Source organism: Colletes latitarsis, chromosome 6 (genome assembly GCF_051014445.1).
Source record: "Colletes latitarsis isolate SP2378_abdomen chromosome 6, iyColLati1, whole genome shotgun sequence".
Lineage (NCBI taxonomy): Eukaryota > Metazoa > Arthropoda > Insecta > Hymenoptera > Colletidae > Colletes > Colletes latitarsis.
The window spans coordinates 12,116,663-12,141,010 of NC_135139.1; the positions used below are offsets into that span (position 1 = coordinate 12,116,663).

General features: G+C 37.8%; 1 protein-coding gene across 1 annotated transcript; it reads left to right on the forward strand.

The window, feature by feature from the left end:
• Positions 1-468: 468 nt before the first annotated feature.
• On the forward strand, positions 469-23,948 carry LOC143342825 (trypsin-1). The gene is made up of 5 exons (XM_076767090.1): positions 469-566; positions 10,889-11,072; positions 20,143-20,447; positions 22,358-22,509; positions 23,778-23,948. Exons 1-5 carry the CDS (start codon positions 488-490, stop codon positions 23,946-23,948), a joined length of 891 nt encoding a protein of 296 aa, XP_076623205.1. The 5' UTR covers positions 469-487.
• The last annotated feature ends 400 nt before the right edge of the window (positions 23,949-24,348 follow it).

Sequence of the window (24,348 nt, forward strand, 5' to 3'; positions counted from 1 at the left end):
CATCGTCCAATAATATATCGCAGCGTAGCCGACGATATATCATAAGCGCGACATTGCGTGCATCCTTGACGAACGCGACAGAATCATGAACCCGAGCGTCGTAATCGATGTGTATCTGTCCCTTGGCCCTTGACCGAGAGCAGCCGTGAAGGCACACGCGGTTAGGCGTATTAAACGCGAAGAAATCACCTTGAACGTAGACGGCATCGGGGCCACCGTCGTGGCTTTGTACTCGCATTATCGCGTTTCCGGCGCGAGCTGCGTCAATCGTATCGATGGTCATGAATGTCGGATGGGAAGTTCGCGCCTCCGAAAGGCGGGTTTCGTGTTTCGCGGGGGTGGTGGAAGGCGAGACAAAGAACGAGACTGAACGACGAGAAAGACGCGATCGTAAACCAACGGACGTATAAAGAAGCCGCGATACCGTCGGTGCTGCGACACTTTTTCATTGTCCTCCGACACAGCCTCACCGTGAGACCGGAACAGCATGGTCCCTCTTGCCGGCATTTTAGTCCTCGCGCTATTCGTCGGGGCCGCCAGGCACGCTACCACCGAGCATATTAATCGTGAGTAAATAATTTCCATTAGTAAAGGGTAGCATCCCGATCATCCGTAAGCTCTGGCACGTTTCAGAGTTAAGGTTTCGGACGATATCCTTGGAATTTAGCATTAAGAGCGTTCCTGGGATATCGAAGTACATTTCGGGGTATGAAATATTTTTAAGAGAATTCGTGGAATTTATCGTCAGACTGATAGGAATATTTGTTATTCGTTAGAAATATTTATGCATAGAATAATTATATGGGAGTAATGGATCAAAAGTATCGGTCGCTGTTAACGATAAAATCGTTTCAAAGGGTGATTTTGTGAGCGAAAATCTTATGGAAGACTTTGCAGATGGCTGAAAATGTACAAAAAATCTCAGACTATATTCTTTCCCCGTTAAAGGACCTTGTACAAAAGAGTATTAAAAATGGCGAATTTGTATTTCCTCTTCGTCAATCACAATCACAAAAGAATTTGGAATATATATTCTAGAAAATATAATTTATTTGTGCGCTATTTTTTAAGAATTTGCTCAACAGTATTACATTATCGTGCTGTGACAATTGTTTCATTAATGGTAAGCGGATATTAGAATTCGATTCGTTTCGAAAACCGCTTCACCGGGTACAAGTGCATGGCTGCATTCATCGATAATGAATGACCCCGAAAATCCAACATTAAGCTTGTCATTTCGCGTAACTCGAATTCACGCCGGCCCTCCCACAGCGATGCGCGCATTATCAACCATGACTAATGTTCTGGAAAATTGTTACGTTTAATAAATATCACCCAACGAGTTCGAGTTTGACGTTCTCGATTATCCGAACTCGTGACAGCGATCAAACGGAATTTCATATTTAAAAAAAAAACACGTCAGACTACATATTGACAAATTCAGAATTTACAATAGGTATTGTAGTTGCCTTTGGTTCGTAACTTAGAAAACCATGGTCGAGCAAATCTATTTGCCATAGAACAGAAGAGAACAAAGATATGCAGGGTGTTTGGCCACCCCCGAGAAAAATTTTAGTGGGACATTCTAGAGGCCAAAATAAGACAAAAATCAAGGATACTAATTTGTTGATTGAGGCTTCGTTAAAAAGATATAGAAACATTTCCGGTCACACAGTATATTTTTGATAAAGAATTTTTTTCTCAAAAGTGCGTAGGATTTCAAGGGCATGTATATTGACCAAAAATGATTGTAATTGACCCCTAAAACCAAAAATAATTTTTTTAGAACGATTTGAAATTTTTTAATTTCGCCGAAAAATTTAGGCACCTACCCCGTGTCGATTTTTCCTAAAAATTCCTTTTTCATTTTTAGTATTTTTGTTTGATGCCCTACAGAAAAGTTGTCTAATACTTTTTTGTAGGTACCCATAAGCTCTACTTCAGAAAAAAGTTTCACTGAAATATATTCACAATTGTAGGAGTTATGACTGTTTGAAAATTGGATCATTTTTATGAGGTTTTTCTCATTTTGCGAGATCAGGGACCAACTTTTCGAATATTTTTGCAATTTGTACATATTCTCCATCAAAATACGCGTAGTTTGCTTTTTTAAACATTAAAATCGTCCAATCGGTTCAGAAGTTATGATGTTTTAAAGATTGGCATGTATTTCTGGCCTCACATTAAATTTTTGTTTAGAAATTTTTTTCTCGAAAATGCGCAGGATTTCGGGGGTATGTCTATTCACTAAAAATGTTTATAATCGACTCCTGCAACTAAAAATATTTTTTTTAGAACGATTTGAAATTTTTTTTTTTTTGTCGAAAAATTTGGGCACCTATTCAAATTTTTTTCTCAAAAGTGCGTAAGATTTCGGGTGTATGTCTATTCACCAAAAATGCTTATAATTGACCCCCGCAACCAAACATAATTTTTTCAGAATGATTTGAAATTGTTTATTTTAATTTTTTGATAACTTTTTAACGAAGCCTCAATCAACAAATTGATATTCTTGATTTTCGTCTCATTTTGGCCTCTAGAATCTCCCATTAAAATTTTTCCCAGGGGTGGCCGAACACCCTGGATAATTATCTCTATTCTCTATACATATAGCTTCTTGTATAAGAAATTAATACATTTTCGTATACAAAAATATATCGAATATAAACTAATATAAATGTTGGTCTAGTAATGAGAAACTATTTTCAATACAAAACCATTAACTTAAAATAAATATAATTAATATAAATTTAAAAATTCCCTGTGTCAATATTGTACACCTACAAACAACAGAAATAGTACAGAAATGGCTACAACTTGGAAACAAGATTAAATAGGACACACGTTTATGTGAACTTCTTTCACTGTTTTTAGTAGATAGCACATGTTCATGAAACATCCTGTGTGAGGATTAAATATTTTTTGAATCGTCATTCACGCTTTTCGCGATTTTCGATCCTTTCTCCAGGCCAGACACTCTCGGATATTGGATTCGAGATGCTACAAAAGGCTGCCACGCTAATGGCGAACACTAAATTCGGTTTATTAACTTCCTGTGTTCTATCGTAATCCGCAAGCTTCTGTCCTGGGGGCTCTCCATTTACTTCCGCTCCGCGTTTAATACTCCACTTCAGTTAAATGAACGACCTGCGGAAAACGTTGAATCTTCTCTATTGTGTTGTCACATGGTGGTCGTAATTAATCAATTGATCGATCGTTTGGACGAAACAACGTTCTCCAGTTATTTTGAGCAATTTTGACTGCGTGAATGTAGTTTTAATATAGCATCAACCATCAATTATCGAACAATCCTGTTAGCATCGAGACATTTATATTAAATCTTTTGATCTATGCTTTGGAGACTGTAAGCTATCGAGCTTCCAAAATTGAATTATATCCGATGTTTTCGCGATAAAACCTTCGATGCGTTTCCTCCAAGTTTTTTAATAAAATGCAACCATAAAAGATAATTATCGGTTTTTTTTTATATCTAGTTTCTCGCCGATAGTTGAATCGAAATCGAACAAAATAGATAATATTTTTCTAGTTAGAGATGAATGTAAAAAGAATTCGTGTTTAACGTTGTATCACAGTTTTTTGGAACTTTTTAAATTCAACTTGAAAGTCAAGTTATTTCTACTCGATAAATATGGCATTGATAAATTAATTTAGATGCAGGAAAAAAGCATTCAAAAAGTAAATTCTAGAAACAAAAAACTCTGGTGCATTAAAGCAAATGAATTCGAAAACCATTTGGACAGTTAACGCAAGCATTAATAATTTCATACTAAAATGTAGCGTCAACAATATAGCTAGCAAAAGCAGCAAATAACAAATATTTATACTGAATTCTTTGCAAACCTGGACACGTTATCTTTGGGGATTCGAGTAACAGTATTATAAATACGATTTCTCAGGCGTGATATAAATAATTCATAGAATATTAAATTCTTTAAAATTCATAACAGATCCTTTCAAAGAACCAAGCGCTTTTGAAGTTTGTAATATTATACACACGAGTATTTCACTATACTTCAGACATTGCTGAAAGTGTACACTTAGGACAATAATTAAATTATGCAGGGTTTTTACTTGAAATTTGAACGTATCCTTAATAACAATTTTATAATAATACAAACTCTCTCGACAGAGGAAGGAATAAAATGAGAGTGTGGAAAATTTTGAAAAATCAAATTTCGAAAATAATAATATAAATTGTGAAACATACTGCTTGTTTATAAAAATAAATATATAGCGTTCTTGCTTAAAGATGAAAGGAAGGAAGCAGATTAAAAAATGCGAAAAGATATGATAGAGTTATGCAAACATAATAAGATGACGTCGTTTTAACGCATTTTTCACGCTTAAAAATAACTAAGAAAATATTTATTAATCTCCTTACGTAATACAGAGATAAATAAATAATAATTTTATCGAGTCAGTACGTTTATGGATATCACGAAATAGTTTCGAAAAGACATAGAATTATATCGTCGTTCGATACTTTAAACTTTATATTTTATTGCGATTTTAATATTCTATTATCCCTATTTTGAAGGTTCAACCTTTTATGGACGATAAAAAAAATATCGAACTTATGGACTCAATACTATTTATAGGGAAATGAAGCTTACAAATAAAATATATTACGTACGCCTAAAAATTCGAGAAACTTTTATTTCAATTTTAATATTCTATTATCCCTATTTTGAGGGTTTACCCTTTTATGGACGGTAATAAAAATGTCAAACTTATAGACTCAATATTATTTATAGGGAAATGAAGCTTACAAATAAAATATATTACGTACGCCTAAAAATTCGAAAAACTTTTATTTCGATTTTAATATTCTATTATTCCTATTTTGAGGGTGTACCCTTTTATGGACGGTAAAAAAAATGTCAAACTTATAGACTCAATATTATTTATAGGGAAATGAAGCTTACAAATAAAATATATTACGTACGCCTAAAAATTCGAAAAACTTTTATTTCGATTTTAATATTCTATTATTCCTATTTTGAGGGTTCACCCTTTTATGGACGGTAAAAAAAATATCGAACTTATGGACTCAATATTATTTATAGGGAAATGAAGCTTACGAATAAAATATATTACGTACGCCTAAAAATTCGAGAAAATTCAAAGAAAAGAAAGGACGTTTCGTAAATGGCTCGAGATGGAGGACTTCCCCATGAGGGAAAACGAAGGGCGTAAGATTCGAGTATGAAACTATGCGGAAACTTTGCACCGGTGGTCGTAACCTAGTCTCGGATAAGCGAGAGTGTCACGTAGACGGAAGGTGAGCACGGTCGGAATAGAAAAGTGGGTGAATAACTTGGTCGAAGGCCGAAACTTAGGCTGCGTACGACCTCGACGGGCTCGATGATCTCGAAATTTAGCCGTCGACCGGGCAAACGTATCGCGCCGCGACCGTGGTTAAGGTTCCTAACCCGACGAAGGTCGTACGCCCACGCAGACTGAAATCTAATTACAGTCGGGGGGTCCGCAATTTCCGAAATTCTCGCGACGCAGTGTCAGCTTTATGCATTCGACGCGCACGGCCGGGGACAAATTAATGGCACGCACGCACAGACAGGTAATCGCGTTAATGGGAACGCGTAATTGGCGATAAATTAGCGGAACGAAAGTGCGTCGGTTTTCGTTCGATTAAATCGACCGATCGGTGCGGGGCTGTTGGACGTTAAACAGACGAGTTTCAATCGCGGATCCCCGTTCCTTCGAGCCTTCTTTCAAATCAATGATGAGCCGTAACGAAGCAGTAATTACCGAGACGCGTATGATCGATGACCCCCGTGCTCCTTATCGCGATCTATTCCACGAGCGCGATATCGAGCTGAAAATTGCTCCGTCTTGTTCCTCCGCGGTCGTTATCTAATCAGTGTTAGGGAATCGACGTCCATTAATGCATAATTTAACGAATCCAAGTCGTTTAATAATGTCTACACCGATGGAAGCATTGTAACGATTACTATTCTACTAGGTGTATGCAAAAGTTTTGGGAATACTAGTATAATTATTTTTAGAAAATGCAATTTCTCTCTTTTCTGTGCATACTTGTCGTTTCCTTGATATTCATCCATCTGAAACGCCTACATCGCGATCGACTAGTAACGATAAATTCAGAAAATATTAATAATAACTACGAGTGTTTTCTTTGTTTTTGTCAAATTTATATTTCTTTTCATCCATGAATATTACTGTTCTCCTTTGTTTCGTGTGTCTTTATGCTGGACAGTTAAACAAGGTTTCTTTTGCAATTTCCATATTTGAAATGTTTCCATTTCTCGACATTGTTTACTCCAACATTTCTGACAATTTTCTTTAGAGTCATCTTTGAATTTGATAGCCAGTAATTGTCAAGATTCTTCTTTAGATCAACTTCTATTAATTCTATAAATTTTATAACTGAATCGCACATAAAATAGTATTGATGTATAAATATATTCACAGGCCTTGTGCTTACTCAGGCTTGATAAACGTATATCCATCGAGAATTGAAAAATTACGAAGCTGTTTTCCAATTTTGTCGTTGGAAAGTAAACAAAAAACTTAAAAGGCCATGGTTAAGAAACAAATATTAAATTTTGTTCGTATTGAAATCGATCACGTTTCACGGATTGCGCGTTTGAAATTCTACGCTCGGATATGTTGTTAGTGAAATATTTCTATTACGATTACGTAAATCATTTTCATAACCAACGGATTATAATGTCATCTCGTATCGGGCACCAAGATAAATTAATTATCAAGATATATTGCCATCGATCTAGACAGCCTCGATTAATCCTTTACAGTCCCATATCTCATACGCCGCGACATCGGTGTTTTGTACTACTGAATTTTACGCTCGACCGTACACGCGATTCAGAATTCCGTGGAATATTTCGTACGTACATCTGGTAAAAATATTCTACACGATTAAACGGCGGTTTTCGTGTGACGAATTTTAATCGATTTTTTAACCGGGTAATTTTTCGAGGCGGCTCGGTGTACGCGCTCGTATAAAATTCATCGCCTTTTCCGTCATAAACGCTTGCGACGCGAACGTTTCGCTATTTTTACGAAATAAACGAGATAGAAATAAAATACTTAATGTACTGCGGCGTACTGGGTGTTTCAGGAAAATAGAATGCACCGAACGATTGGGTGATTTTCGTCGCTAGCCAATTCCGCGTTGCCCCTGCGTATTCGTGTGCATCCATGCAGTTACAAAGTGCAGTTTGCGGCTGGTTCTCTCGCAAAGTCGAAATTGAGATTTCTCCCCTAACTTTTATGCGATAACACCTGCTTTTCATGGAATACCAGTTTGCTTGAGGTATAATAAACTTTTACGTTTCGAATTCTCGGCAATGAAGCAGAATAAAAATTAAGACAGAATTGTTACTTGCCTAAGATGATTCCTCCTATCTTGTGATGTTCAGGTCTGGTTAAATCGAAAATAAAAATAATATAATATCGCTATTCTAAATTACTTGCGCCCTAACAAAATCGTTAATATCATTTCACAGATAGTTTTTTATTTTCATCATTACTGAGAGTTTAAAAGATAAAAGTTTCGTTTGTTTGCATGTATCTCAAAGAGACTAGTATTCCAAACATACTGTATTTCTTTTATAAATCCAAAAACTCAAAGATTTACAAAATATATTGTATGGTCTCAACAAGCTGTTCTGTATTATTCGACGATAAACAAACGAGAATTCTCGATATTCGACGGTCTTCTTCAGTGACAGAAACGCAATATCAAGTTTCCATTGTCTATTTATCTTTGCACGTAAAATTACTGCATTTCCGTTTCAGCGCCCATTTCGAATTACACAATACATTAACCCTTCCAAGTCTGAGGACAAAATACCTGTCCAATGTCGGTCGCCAAACGCACACAGCCGCGAAGGGTTAATCCACCGAAGGGAATAAGGAGAACGAAGCCGAAAGAGTTCCGTGGACCCTTTTCTTCGCGCGAATGTCTCGACCCTCCGTGCTCGACCAATCGTTAAAATAACTCCGTCCGCTGCCACCGGCAGACGAAATCCCTACAAAAGACTCGAAAAAGAATCTCCAGTCTGTCTACCCCCCACCCTCCCCCAAAAAAATAATAAAAAAAACCAGAAAAAAAAAGAATTAAAAAAAAAAGTCAAGCTTGGACCGACGAAAGCTCGAGCGAGATCGGGATGGGAGGGTAAACGAGCAAAAGAGGGAGAAATCTCACGATACACCGCACCGAAGGCATCAGCATATTATCATGACCATGTTCGGGCTGCTTTTGACATATCTATTACGCGTTTCCGAATAGAGGCGACTTCGAATTCTATGTCTGTTCCGCCTCCCGCCACCCCTCGATTTCTCTCTCGCTCTCCTTTCCACCCTCAGTCCCTTCGACGGGGGTCGAAGAGAAGAGAAACCAGAGGGCGGAAGTCGAGAAAGGGAAACTCTGGCAGGGGCGTGTGCCCCCGCGGAGCGTGGGAGGGCACGGTGGTGGTGCAGACGCAGAGGTCCAATTAATCAGCCGGGGCGTGAAACGAGAGGGGATTCGGCGGAGGGCCAAAGGGTGACCAGGGGTTGTCGCAGGGATTGCGGTGACAGATCCGCCGTATCTATCCCTATCTGCTCGGGGCATTAAATTCGCGCGATGCCAGTACCGGTACCGTCGGATCCTCTTGAATCGGTTAACATTCCGCTGAACGCGCTGCCACGGGTTTCAATTAAACGGGTCGCGCCGCGGCTGCCGGACATCCGATGCGAACCGTCGAACCTGAAAAAGTTTCAGGGACTCGACGACTCGAAAGGACACCGCGCCCCACCAAGGAGACTTTACGAATAATGGATTCTTAAACTGAACTCTAGATGTGATTCGTAAATTGAACGTTTCTATCCCTCCGCACTTGGGGAATCCGCTTTAGAATCAACGAAGTATGGAAAACGTTCCGAACAAACGTACACGATGAACATGGATGAGACTTAAAATGAGCCCTAAACGTGATTCGTAAATTGAACGTTTCTATCCCTCCCAACTTGAGGGATTCCTCTTTAAACCCAGTTCTTCGTCAGATCTTGTCAAATGGCATTTAATTTCCTGACGTACGATTTAATTCTAAATAATTTTTTAACCGTATACTATTTAATTTTGTTTAAATTTGTTCGTACAAGGAATGGCCACGAAAAAGATTTGTTTTATGAATACCTCGTAAATGTAAAAATGTGTTGATTTTAATGTATAAGACTCGATGACCAGTAGCCTCATGATTGTGAAACTTGACATCAAGAACTTATAACGAGTCAGACTCGTCATTATACGGCAAGGGGTTAAAGACCATAACTTGTTATTAACTTCAGAAAGATATTCTTAAAAATATGCTATTTAAAATAAAGATCGATGATATCGCAGTGTATAGACATCTGGTGGTGTCGAATTTCACTTCCACTGTATCAGAAATGGACACGCCAACCTCTGGACCGACGTTCATTTTACGAAGCATTACCGTAACAAGTTCCTGTCGTCTCGCGACACGTTACACGCGTTTCCAGCGTCGCTTTAGGATTCCGAATCCCTGCAGCGGAAAAGCAGTAACGTTCGCGAAAAGGGAACGGACGGAATGGAGTTTCGTTCGGCGTTAATGAACACGCTGTTTGCTAAGTGATTATTTCCGATAAAAGGTAAAACGAACTTTCCTGGCACGAGTGCAAGACCGCCAGCACTTCGTGCGCGGGGCTCGTTTAATGAAAAAAGAGCGAAACGAGGATGAGATCCCTGGGCGGTAGCAACTTTCAGAATCTAGTTTCTCTACCTAATTTTCTTTAGTATTATTATACGCATTTATTATGCGCGCGGAAACGTACACCGAGCGTCTCGAATAAATGGAAGAATCGGCTGAATATTGGCCTTATTTGTTGTGGTACGAAACAAATTTCCCGGAACTAACAAAAAACGATCTTTAATATTCAAAATATTCCTCATTGGATATTCAAAAAATTCTGAAACTTTAGAAATGTATAGAGCCTGTGCACAGATGGAAATGAACCCCCAAATATTTGACTATATTTGATTTTACTGTCATAATTTCCAGACTGCACAAGGTAGAAAAAAGTTTATCGGACAAAAGTTACCTCTTTAAACTGGATCTGTCATGTGGTGAACTATCTGTCAATTTTTTGAGCAATGTTGTTTACGAAACGCTATATATTTTTGTTCATTTTTCAATTATTCACTAAATAATTTATGTAATACTACTTCGACTGAATTATTTTGTAACGTTTTCCTGATACTATTCTATTGAATATTGTGACTTTGAAACTAAAATATAAATTTAACACGGTGCATGCTAAACCAAAATATTGATTTCAAATAATTTCCAAAACAGGAATAATCGATACCCACTGATAAAAGCATAGCGTGTGCAATCCGCCCCATGATTAAATCTTCATTTGGTGCAAAATAGATTTATATTTTATGAGACTTTTTTTGTTCGATATGATCTGCTAAATATATGGACAAAAATCGTTGAATTCATAACTCGTCCATTTATTATCAGATTTGCATAAAATTTGCACCAAAGGATGCAAACTTTTCTCACGTATATTATAACTAAAAAATGGTCAGAAATAGAGTTGCATCCCTCTTGTCTTCGATTAAATATTTGAAATGCAGTGTCCTACATAATACACGTGAAGGATAGTCGATGGTCCATAGTTCATTTGTTTATACAGACACAAAATAGACAATCGTCACAACAGAAATGGGATGACAGCTTGGAAAGTCAGCATAAAAATATTAAGAACCACTGGGGTAAACATTGATTTGATCGATTTGATTTGACTTGGGTGATTTCGTCAAACATTAATGAAAAATGACTCGTTTTGATGACAGTCGCGGACGTCCCATGTGGCCTAGGAGCGATCGGGACACGCGCGGCGAGACTCGTCGGAGGACAAAACGCTATACCGCACGAATTCCCATGGATGGTGAGCATCAGCAGAAAAGGAGGACACTTCTGTGGCGGTACCATTCTTAATGCAAGATTCGTTCTGACTGCAGCGCATTGCTTGTGTTCGTAAGTACAATTGCATGACCGCGAACGCCGTGTATACGGCGCTGTTACATTTGCAACCATATCGTTCCATTATTCCGATTTTCGTGCGTTACAGATCGATCGAACACGCAATACGATATACTTGTTCGGCACAATTCGAGAAACATGCTCTCGACAAGCCAAGAACGTACCATACTATGCATCAGTAGTTTATTTAGAGTTAGATTTACTCGTCAATTTCTCATACTTAAAGTTAAAAGACTGGCAAATATTATTTGTTAACAGTGGACGTTGAATTTGATTAATGGAACGATATATTCTAATTGGAAGAAAAAGTGTATTTTAATATAAATGTCGACAAGACAGATATGAATAAAAATATGCACAAATGCCCGTAAATCTAGCGTTAATGGATTGTGATCATCAAAGTATACTTGGGTTATATTCTTTTTTACTATTTTAAACCTAGCACTCGTCTCGGCCGCAGACATTTTGCTTAAATCGTGAATGAAATACCAAGTGAAAGCATAAATATTGTCCGTGGTTACAAGATTAATAGTGCATCGTATCAAGGGTGAGAAATCACAGTTGTTAAATGTTCAAGTTCCTCCGAGAATTGACTTTAGAGATATAGGGAAATCAAAATCGTCAATGTTCATTCATTTGACAGTGTTAACCATTTTTATAATTTGTTATAATTTGAATTGATATGTTTAATCAACGTCTCAATATTTACCACGAAATAGTAGTTAAAATAATTTCGGTGCTGGTCTTCATAAAAAGGAACAAATTTTTTAATGTTCTTCATTTTGAGTCACCCACTTTTTATTCTTTTCTTGTTATCATGAATACTTTTGCAAACTATACTCTTAGAGTTAATTTATAATAGTTTTCAATGCAAAGATAAAACTATTATATTTAATTCCATAATTTCTTTCTGCATGAAACGTATGAAGATATCGTTAGACGTCGACATACACCCACATAAATCTCGAAAGCGACGTTAAACAATAACCAGACGTCATATACTGTTTCGATAATTCCGCAGTATTGTATCAAACAATTTATAAATTCGGAATAACGATCCCGGCCGTTAAATTCAAAAGTTCGCTCGGTTCCCAGCGACAAAAATATCGGAAAACGGGCATCTAAATTTCAAAGCATTACCGCCGCGTAACGTTAATATCGACCGCGGGATAATTTATATCGCCATTCTTTACAAATAACGCTGCTGTACGCGTGTTCGTGCAATCAATATGCAGGCTGCCTTCGAAAATATTCATGGCAGAAAACCGACTGTTTCTTCGTGGAAAGCTGCCCATTGTTCCCCATAATCGAATCTACAACCGCGCACAGAGAGATCTTATCGGGACGATATTCACGGCGTCCCGTGTGCCAAAATTTTCTGCCGTTTTCAGTATCGCCGCGTAAAATGTCAACGTTACGCTGCGTTGTCCAACAAACCGTGCTGCAATTACGCCGATACGATCGCGAAGATTGAAAAATGGCACTCGACGCCGACGCCTGGTTATCTCGCGATGAACGAAAATCGAACATCATCTGAGCGTAATGAGATCAAAACATTCAGAGACGCACCAGCGAGTGATGAAAACCATACCGAATCAATACCATCCACTATGCACCCCTTTTAACAACGGGTATTCATCAACTTGATTAGAGAAAGTAGAGAGAGAAATTTATTATATAAAATAATGTATATAACCTTATAGCCTGCTTTGAAACTATCATTTCTGCAAATTAATTACACATTCTGTGTTTATACATTCAGAACAACTAAACAAAATTTCATCAGTGTCGCACAAAACCAACAGGGATTAAAACGAAGTCACGAATGCATAGATTTTCAATTCTATATCAAAATGTTAATTATTAATATTAAAATCCCCATACCATAAACGATCCACCTCCATGTTTTACAATCGGAAGTATTTTTATCTTTGTCGAGATAGTTTCTTGCAAAAGCCAATCTTGTTTTAATATTTATCTTCTACGTCATTCCGCGACACAATTTATGATTTATATCTTTTTCAAAAGTATTAGCAATCATTTCAACAAGTTTCGAAGCAGAGACACGTCAGCTTTTCTTCGTTTCCTTTCGCTTTTCGATTTCTTAATTACGCGACGGAACTTTTAAAGTCGTTGCGTAAAGTACGAACAGGCCCACAGTTTGAAACGAGTTTCACGCGCATGTCGTGGACGATAAAGGGATTACGTTTGAACTCGGGACAAATATTGCCATCCTTCAGGCGTTAAACGGTAAAACGAAGACAGTAGCGCGCAGAAACGCGAGGGAGCTGGGATTTAAACTACAGACGGGATGGTTTAATTTTTTAAGATCTACGCTGCCTCAAAAGGCTTCGCAAAGTGACTGCGTCGTAATCCACTTAATCCATTTACGCGAATCTGTGTCGGTTTAAAAAAAAAAAAAAAAAAAAAACTGGAAGTCCGCGTGTCGCGCTTACACGGAGCCGCGGTCGGGTCGGAACGTTTTGCAAAAATCATCACGCTCGACGAAAGGACGGAAAATTTAACGCCGGTGGCCAAACGAAATTACGAAAGGCGTAAAAACGACGTCGCGAGACGCGTCTTTCACGGGGTCGTGCGGAAATAATTGTCGCGTGAACGTTTTTATTCCAAACGTGCTCGATACGGAATTCTTTTCGTCAATCGATGAACGGTATAATCGCGTCGTGAATGGAAATTAAAAATTAAATTGAACGCGTGAATCGTTTGATCAAATTGGGGGTGGACAGGAGGGCGGAAAAAAACACGCAATGAAATCATTTCCGCGTTTTAACGAATTTATAAGCGCGAATATAGCCTCGCGAATCGAGTCTTGTTAGCAACAAACGTGGTCCTCCGACTTTGTGCCCGCTTTGTGATTATCGAGTAAGCGGATGAACGACTAATCGCTTCGTGAAAATTATATAAAACGATGCGTTTTCATTCTGTGTGGTCGGACGATCGTCCAGGGCGATATCGATGTTAATTGGAACAACAATTACATTTTAAATGAAACCTAGAGCGTTATTTTGCCCGAACGGGTGACGGAACATTGCGACAGGTTAAAAACTCAGTGGTGGTTATTTGCGCGAATAAACACCCACGGCAAACGAAACTAAAAATCGGATTTGCATCGAATAAAATAATGGAAACTGAAACCCCCAATTCATTTTCCATGCAGTATACTTCACCGATCGTTACTATTTTTTTCGAGTGTTCTGAGAATTTGACGAAAGATATTATAAACAATAATAATCAGCAATCGATAAAGTCATTTTTCAAATAACGTTTTTTTTGTCAATTTTGTTTTTGCTGTCTAAACAAACGTGGTATCTATTAAGATAAACATTGCAACTTTCTTCTTATTAAAGATAAAATTAATTTTTCAAAACGAAGAGGTCCTTTCATTAATTGCCTGAAAACTGAATTTATCAAAATTCGTGTAAGAAATAACAGTGAAAGAGATTTTTAAATTCAGAAAAATATGTCAAGAAGAATGGTTTTTAAAGAAGCTATCGAAAGGGTCTTCGAAAATCACTTTATTCGAATAAAAGATACTGAAAACAATCAAACTTACTCTACTCAATCGTTTTCAATAGTTCAACATAAGATATAATCAAAATTTTAATTTTTCTAAAGCGACTAAGGAAAAAAAATTCTTTATCATTGGTTCTTTACACGAGACTTTTATTTGAATGAAAAATTTTGCCTATCTCTGGCAGATATTAACCCGTGGACTATGTATTGTACGTGATACTTGCATGAAAGGTGGATGCTGACGCGATTTGGTCCACAACGAAATTATTTCCGTGCATATTTCACAAGGAAGATTTAATTCAATCACCAAATAATTTGAGAGAAAATGATCACAATTTCAATTAATTAACAGGAAGTCCGATGCACGCAAAATCAGAGTTGCGCGTATAGTTGTGAGATGCACTGTACACGCCGAGAATGCTATTTATACCGGTCGAAATATTCGAACTCTTTAATAACATAGGCACTGTTCGACGATCATTTCTGCGAAACAACAGCTGGTTTTGCTTTCGGATAAATAACAAACAAAGGATCGAAATATCTGCTAATAGAAAAAGTTATATTCTATGGAGGGTGTTCATTCGACAAGTTACATTACAAAAGTTTCTCGGTTTTAAGAGAAAAATACAACTATTCTATTTACATCTCCAAAAAAAAACTTTTTCTTTTTTACCATTTTAAAAAACAAAGCTGAATTCCGAATAGCTTTGAAAACATTTAACAAACGAAAAAGAAATAGTTGTAACCGAGAAACTTTTGCATGGAACGCTTCTCTCGAGAATGTTTTCAAAATATTTCGACATCAAATTTTCAAACGAGCTGCCTGTATACGCTACATTGTATTGTTTCGGTTTAACGTGAAGATTTCGTTCGTTAAAGGTTGCAAACGTGAGCGTTTAAAGACTCTCATGTACGTGAAAGGAAACGCTATTCTATTTAAAACGTATCAAGACATTTGCAAACATTCGACAAAGCCGGCAGGGGATTTAAAAAATATTTGTAGTTTCTTTTCTCGTGGATGTTGGACGATTCGCGTGTACTGGTGCCCATGCAGGTGTAATTAAACGTCGAGACAGTAACGCTGTGCGATGAAACGTGTAGACATCGCGTATCTCTCTCGGTCAGCGAGTACAAAGGGGTAAAGAGCGAGAGAGAGAGAGAAAGAGAGAGAATGAGAGGGGCAGGGAGATAGAGGGGTTGAAAGTGGACAGAGGGTAGCCAGAGAGAGAATCCAACGGAGCTTCGGCGTTGTAAACCATGATTGCGTGTAGATTACAGACCACTCGGTAATTGCTAGCGACCATGCAAAACGCATGACAAAACGTTGCCACCAGGCGCGAGATCGTGAAAATATATCCGACGCCGGCCATTGTTCGCGATTTCTTTATCGTTCACGGAAACGGGCGAAATAAATTTCGTTAATACAGCTCTACGCGCGAAAGAGAATTATTTGTAGACCTATCGCCGTGCCCGTATAAAAAAAAAAAAAAAATGCACAAGAAATCGCTCAAAGGGTCCTTTAAAATGTGTCCTACAAACGCCGAGAATTAAAAAGTACGAGCAAGAGTGAAACCGGCCTCGGTTAAGAATAAAATAAATTGCAATTACTGTAATTCGTGAATGTAAAATCGTTTCATAAGCCACGCTAAACTTGCTTTGTTTTGAACCTTTCTAACTCCGTTGAAAAAATTATGTCACGAAACATCACCAGAAACCAAGTACGAATGTGAAAAAGTAATTACAAAACTGTTTCCCAAATGAAACGAACAAAGTACTTTACTAAACCTATCAAGCATAAATAGGTAATATTGGCCATCTTCTTGTATTAATTTTCTTGTCGTTCAATTAATTTATAGATGCTTTTTTTTATTGAAATTCGTAGCTTTCTTTTCAAATCTTGTGCCCAGTATTTAAATTCATCAGGACTAGATTAAACTTTCTTTCGTCTGAAAATATCCCAGTCTTGATACAAGAGGAATTATTTGCGATATCACAGTGTAAATATTACTAAATTTTATATTCTAATTTCGTACCTCGGCAAACATTCTAATGTTTAGATTTCTAAAATGAGAAACAATATTAACGCTACTAACATTACAATTACTCTCACTCATATTCGTACAGTATAATGGTGTAAAATGTTCCCATTTATTTTTCCAAATGTTGTTTATTACACTGTACTATTTCTATTTACAAAGCAGTTTCATTTCTTCTTTTTTTGTTTTTCTAATATCAACGACTAAGTAATAACCAATTACAAACCCGATAGAGAGATATAATACAAATGGTATATAATAATGCCAACAATAATCAAACACTCACCCAAGTAGTACTAGTTAGTATTTTATTATTTTTGTTGTTTCTAATATTAACGAGCAAATAATAACCAATTACAAAACCGACAGGGAGGTGTAATAATATAAACAGTATAACAATAACAGACAATATAGAAATCAGCAATACGTGATATTTTCCCCCCAAGCAGTCAACCATCCCAAAGTATTGTACTTGACCACGGCCAATGTAACGTTGACAAGTTTACTTTTTAATTTATTCAAACACAAACGCTTAAATATCTCAACGTATGAAAAAATGGACTTATACACAAGCTTTTTACCATTTATAATACACGAATACTAGTGGGAGTAACTGTATACAGAAGAAATTAAATTCTAGTAATAAACAATTGCATATTTCACGTTGACTCGATCGTCATTAGAGGCGTTCGAAAACCCGACGATTGATAGCAAAATCGGTACGCAACCCTCAAGAGGCGAACGATCGAAGGCAAGTTAGCCCGGAAAATAGTTCGACGAAGGCTTCGTGCACAGCGCGGTGGAGTTTACAACCAGATTAACGTGCAATTAATGGCAGAGGTCCCGTAAAAAGGCCACTCCTGCGGCACGATCCAGCATTTAGCCAGCAGTGCATTTTAATTGGAAGGGTGCGACGATAAGGAAAGGAGTGGCGATGATGCATCCAGATTAAGTCGTCTAATCCACGGCCGCGATGGAACAATGAAAGGGTCTCTCGATGACGGCGGGAAGGGTCCATTAAAAGGAGGGGGCTACGCGAGAAGGGAAGCGAAAAACGGGGCCTCGAAAGTTGGGGAAACGAGTCGAGGAGCACGATCGCGCACACCCACCGTCGAAGAAACGAGGCAACGAAGAAACTGGAACGAAACAATTCACGGACGCGTAATGCGAGAGAAACGAGGGGAAACACCCTGGTGGCTGCCATAATTTTGTTAGTTATGCGGAGACGGCGTGGCGAACCGATTAATTAACCGAAGCCACTGTACTCGAGACCATTCAAACAGCCACTGGCACAATGAAGGTACACGCGCCTCTAACCGCGGGAGGAACAAAAATCCCGGTTAAATAATTGCCGACGTCCAGGGAAAGACACTGCTCGCGAAAGAGCTGGCTTTTCCCCACTTTGGCAGGGGAAAGGCTGCCGGAGACGGAGGAAATGGAAGGAGTCCTGTTGGAAGAGCAAGATCAGGTAGGGGGATGGTTCTTTATCCCTCACCCACCCTCCACCCACGTATATATCTATACAGTTCGTTCTCGGTGCACTTAACTTTCACGATGATTACTTGCAAGCGACACGTGGGATCGTTACTGGACTTTGACTCCTTGCGGGATGAAAGAACCAGGGGAAAAGGAAGGAGGCTATTTGTCCTACTTGGCCTACATGTATCCGTAATGTGTATAAAGTGGGATGATATACCTGGCCATTTTTCAACGTAACGTCGACGCGGAGCTACGCGAAACGAGGACTTAAAAAGTTACACCGCAGGGGAACGTTGTTTCCGTTGATTAACTCTTTTCACGTTAGACCTTGGTTTTTTTAGGAGATAGATATTAGATCTATTGATGGCTACAGGTTCGTTCGAAGGGATTCCTTTTAGATAGCACGGTACGGTGATTTCTGCTTTCAAGATACAAAATCGTCGGTTCGCATTCGTATTTCGTTCGAAAATTCCTTATATACTAATAAGTGAAGGACGCGAAAGGGACGAGCACTTTTTGGGTGAAACTGAGCTTAAAATGTAGGGCACGAGTTTCCTCAAGAGAGTCGCACGAGAGAGGCCTAAATGTGGCTTCTTCGACGTAAGAAGCTTCGCGAAATACGACACTCTAGTAGTCAGTATTTTCGATGAAAAATATGTACAATTAAACACTTAAACAGTTACGATCAACTAAATGTTCCCTCGAATACTTTTGATACCTATTTCTGTTTCGTACTTCAAACAAATATGTTGCGAATACTGTACAGGGTGTTCGGCCAACCTTGGGAAAAATTTTAATGAGAGATTCTAGAGCCCAAAATAAGACGAAAATCAAGAATACTAATTTGTTGATTGAAGCTTCGTTAAGAAGTTATTAACAAAATTATTGTTAAAAATTATTAATAAAATTTGTCCACCTACACGAATTTTTTTCTCGAAAGTGAATAGGATTTCGGGGGTTTGTCTATTGACCAAAAATGATTGTAATTGACCCCCGCAACCGAAAATAATTTTTTCAGAACGATTTGAAATTTTTTTTTTCGCCGAAAAATTTCTGCACCTACCCCCTGTCGATTTTTCTTAAAAATTCGTTCTTAATTTTTAATAATTTTGTTTGGCGCACTACAGAAAAGTTGTCTAATACTTTTTTGTAGGTACCCGTGAGCACTACCTCAGAAAAAAATTTCATTGAAATATATTCACTATTATAGGAGTTATGGTCGTTTGAAAATTGGACCATTTTTATAGGGTTTTTCTCATTTTACGGGATTAAAGAACAACTTTTCGGAATTTTTTAGAATTTCTACATATTCTACACTAAAATACGAGTCGTTTGCCTTTTCGAACATTAAAATCGGCCAATCCGTTCAGAAGTTATGATGTTTTAAAGATTCGCATGAAATTTCAGGGAAACATATCAATGTATGGTCAGACATTATATTTTCGGTAATGAATTTTTTTCTCGAAACTGCGTAGGATTTCGGGGATATGTCTATTCACCAAAAATGATTGTAATTGACCCCCTCAGCCAAAAATATTTTTTTCAGAACGATTTAAAACTTATTTTTTTCGCCGAAAAATTGACCAGTCAGTATGGAACTATAAATGTTAATAACTTGATTTTCGTCTTATTTTGGCCTCTAGAATTTCCGATCCAAATTTTTCACGGAGGTGACCGAACACCCTGTATACGTAATTAGATCATTTTCCAATTTTACTAACATAATCTTGGAACTTCCCTCTTACTATAGACTCTAAATTAAAAGTCCTTTATTAATTAACGGATGTGAGCCCTTGGCACAAATAGAATCTAAAGGCTAAATGTGCAAATAAAACAGAAAAATCAAATAAATCTTTAAAATAACATCGATTAAGATACTATTTAACTCCTCAAATCGTCCATAAAGTATTCTTCTAAGAGGATCGGAATCTTAGAGCTAGCGATGATATATTTGAGGCAAAGATCGATAGAATGGCAGACGAAACTGTACGAATGAAAAATGTACGTGTCGACAGGGCAACGTCCGTGATCCCGGTTGGTCAGCTGCGGGTTAGCCTGGGGGAGTACAATCTAAGGGGACCGGAAGTGCCACCGTCGAAGGAAGAGAGGGTGACGAATGCTATTTTGCACCCGGACCACAAATGCGGAAAATACCTAGACGATATTGCCCTCTTGGAACTTGCGAGGCCAATCGTTTGGTCGGAAAGCGTGAAACCCGCCTGTTTACCTGTGGCCACAGGGAAACCAGGGTACAGCGCCTTCGGCGGGGAACTTGCCAAAGCGGCCGGTTGGGGCTGGCTCGGCGAAAACAGGACCAAATGTAAGTAAATAATGCCTCATCCCCCGTGTTTCCGACTAATTCCCTCGGAAATAAGGGGTCGTTAACGTTGATTATACGCCAGTTTCTCCCGGAATTAATCGGTACGATATAAAATCGAACGTCGGTCGATTTTCTCGCCCGGCACCTCTATACAAAACGTTTTAACGCGAATTTCAAGAACGAACAAGCAAAAGGTTCTCACCGGCGAAACTAAGTTGGATTAAGAAAGATAAAGGGGAAGTTTCAACGAGTTCGGTACAGTTTGCTTTATTAACGACGCGATCGTTGCCGTTGAAGTGAATAAGTAAAGACACGCCGGAGTTATCAACATGTACTGGAAAGTTTCCGCTGCAATGGTTCCCGAAGTATCTAACCGAATTTCTCCCTTGGAATTGCATTCTACAAAAGTTCCTTGCTTGCCGGACTCGACTGGAACTAGGGCCCGGGCGTTCGAATTCAGCTTTGGCCAAACGACGCATTCGGCGAAATCAAATTTCAACGATGCAACTCGAACGCGCTTAAACTTTTACGATTATTTAAACGCCAGCATCTTGGCAAAGTTTCCAAATTACTGGCGAACAAAAAATTGCTAATGGTTCCCGTGTATATATATATTATCGAATCGATTGATCTTTTAATCGTATTGACGCTATACTGTTCGGTGACGCTCAAAACGCGGACAAAATCTAGCCAAATGGAATTGTTTGTATTGACTGATAGTTCAAGCTATTAAAAATCATAAAAATTAACGAAAAAATTTAAGTACAAAATTGTTCGATCATAATTTTAAGACGATTTATATTGTTTCGAGCGATCTGGAAGTTAATGAGAATTTATCGAGTCTGCTTTTAATACCTGTGCTTTGGAATATTTTCTATATTGAAAACAATACTTCTCTGATTATATAATGAAACAATTGAATATATAATTCTTTCATTGCAGCTGTTAACTATTTTTTCGATCTCTTTAATAATGAGAAACTACGTTTTATGAAAGAATTCGTTAAATGTGTGCAAACAAATATAATAAAAGAATTTTGGAAAACGCGTGATTAGATTTAGGGAACGATTTACTAGAATCATTACGTGTTCCTTGAAAGAATAGTTGAAACAATAGTCAAAACAATAGTTGAAACTTATAATTATAATTATAGTATTTAAAAAGAAATATATCTTGTATGGAATCGTGTAGTTTGAATGAATATAGGGAATAACAAAAAATACTAAGGCTACTGTTTTAACAAAAATTACTGTTACTCGAGTGGCTATAGTAGGAGCTTTCCGTTTTGCATTAACTATCATAAAAAATAAAATAATTACAATTGTTGCCTGTTGATTTAAACAGAATTGAAATAATAATTCAATCCCCGAATTAATAATGTATTTTGCTTGACACAACTAGCCATGACTAACTAGAGATATGCAAATGTTAATTCCGATATGTTCAAACATATGCCCCTGTGATTCGTTGATCGATATTACAAACGCTCATTGAACTAGAAACTAAATAAACTAAATTCAACAAAATTGTTGCTAGAAAAGAGGAATAGATAGAATAATGCAAAGAAAGAGAAAAATACGTGATCTGCTAAATATTCTCCCAAAATTTGAAGTCAATCAGTCTGCTAGATCTTTAAATACCATAAAAACCATTTTAAATGCGCTTTTTTAAACAAGAAGTTATAACTTTCACAATTTTTAATATTTTTTTATGAAAAGAATACTGTACATACTTATAAGATGAATAAATATATCTGCAAAATCTCAGTAGAAAACAGTCTACCTACCATTAAAAAAAAAATACCTAAATAATGTCATTCTGGACAGTAAGGATATCTCTTTGAAGGGTTGATTCGCGATAGCCGGAGCATCGTAACGTATCAAATAACGCATCCGTTCGCTATCTTCCAGACAAACGAGCGGACGTCTTGCAGAAAGTGGACGTTCGCGTGATCGAGAACAAGGTTTGTCGCGAATGGTACGCCAGCGAGGGCAAGTCGACGCGGGTGGAGGCGAAGCAAATGTGCGCCGGCCACGAAGAAGGTGGCCGCGACTCTTGCTGGGTAAGTGAAAACCGCCAACGCGTATCATTTATCTACCCGGTAGTTGTTCCGTTCCCCGATATCGATCCGCCTCCTCCATTCCCGTGTCGTTAGTTAAACCGCGTTGCGTGTCAATCGTTCATACGCGAAATTCACGCCCCGTCGAACGACCGCGACATGAATTTCAATAAATATCCGTGGTCGTGCAGCGGACGCGTACGTTGAATTAACAGGCGAGCAGGGATAGACGGTCGGTCGCGGACCAAATTGTTCGACCGCGAAACAAAATGAAAAAGTAGGGGGGAAAGGGGAAGAGTGGAGAAAAAAAAGCAATACCCCTGCCTGAAAAGCCACCCGAGAAATATGTTGACAAAATATTGCGGTACGGGGCAACGTAATTATCGAAACAACTGGCCGCGAGAATAAAAAAAAAGAGTTCGTGAATATGTACGTGTTTCCAACTCGATACGTTTTATTGCGTATTTGCGATTCCGTTCGCGGTCCATTTGAGAGATATCTTCTACTTCGTTGAACAATTTCGCCCGATCTATACGTCCCGCGCTTAGTCGGCCATGACTGTCGAATAGATAATATAATTGCTTCCGCGGCGGTGGTTGAGAATTATTTAACGTTATGGTTGTAAGTAGATTGACCGAAATTCGTTTAAACGCAGCCAATATATGGGGGGAAAATAATAGCAAGCTCGATGCAATACTTTTTCTCGTACAAGAATAGTATAAGTATTATTTTAAAAATTCTTCTGCTACGTGACTAAACGCAACGTCAGAAAATTGTATCGAAACGTATCTTTACATTTAGAAAATAAAATACACAATTGAGAAAACTACCAAATTGATTAGATGTAAACTGTTTACATACATTGCCTCGTTAGATTATCGCTTATTTTGCCAACTCATTTATACAGAGTGTTCGGTCAACCTTGGGAAAAATTTTAATGGGAGATTCTGGAGGTCAAAATAAAACGAAAATCAAGAGTGTCAATTTGTTGATTAAGACTTCGTTAAAAAGTTATTACCGTTTAAAGTTGCGCCTGTAGATAGGCAACCTTTGTACAGCTACGTACGTGTGATAGTAGTTCTCACTCAGAAAACTGTAAGACTGTCGATACGTCAGTAAGTAGAGTTTCTCATGCTGAATGAGAACAAATTAGTATTCTTGATTTTCGTCTTATTTTGGCCTCTAAAATCTCCCATTAAAATTTTTCCCAGGGGTGGCCGAACAGCCTGTATACATATACAACTACATGTGCGATTGATAATTTGTTTCAGTCTGACAGTGGCGGACCTTTGATGATTGGAAGTCAGACTGGCAGTAACATGATGGTCGTGGGGATAGTCTCGTCAGGGGTAGGATGTGCCCGACCCCGACTTCCTGGTGTATATACTCGAGTGTCGGAATATACACCTTGGATCACGCAAAATGCGCTTCCAATACGATGAAGCGAAAATTCAAATTTTGTTCAATCTAATTTATCGTTTTAATGATTTCATCCATCACGGTACATAGTCATTAAGAATTTAAAGATAGATATATCGTTGACTTACTATGACTTAATAGAAAAAATTTTGAGAGTATTAATTTGAAATAACATCTATTCGTATGGTAAAATTTTCAGGGATTAAGAACTAATTTTGCGCGATTGTACAAATGTTATTAGTATAGACACAACTAATATATTTAAGAAATAATGCAAACTTATGAAAGACCATTTATAATACGATAACGTATTATGCGTGGTAAAATGTGATAAAAGACTAGCGTTAAGAAGTTTAAAAAAATCATCGTTAATATGTTCAAATAGTTTATAAAATTAGTTTCTTTATCTAGTCATATTTATGT

What these genes read in the sequence shown, in the direction of transcription:
- LOC143342825 (XM_076767090.1), top strand. Translation starts at nt 488, where the DNA reads ATGGTCCCTCTTGCCGGCATTTTAGTCCTCGCGCTATTCGTCGGGGCC. An exon ending in CGGCGAAAACAGGACCAAAT is followed by an intron (nt 20,448 to 22,357) that starts GTAAGTAAATAA and finishes GCTATCTTCCAG; the next exon opens with ACAAACGAGCGGACGTCTTG. An exon ending in GTGGCCGCGACTCTTGCTGG is followed by an intron (nt 22,510 to 23,777) that starts GTAAGTGAAAAC and finishes AATTTGTTTCAG; the next exon opens with TCTGACAGTGGCGGACCTTT.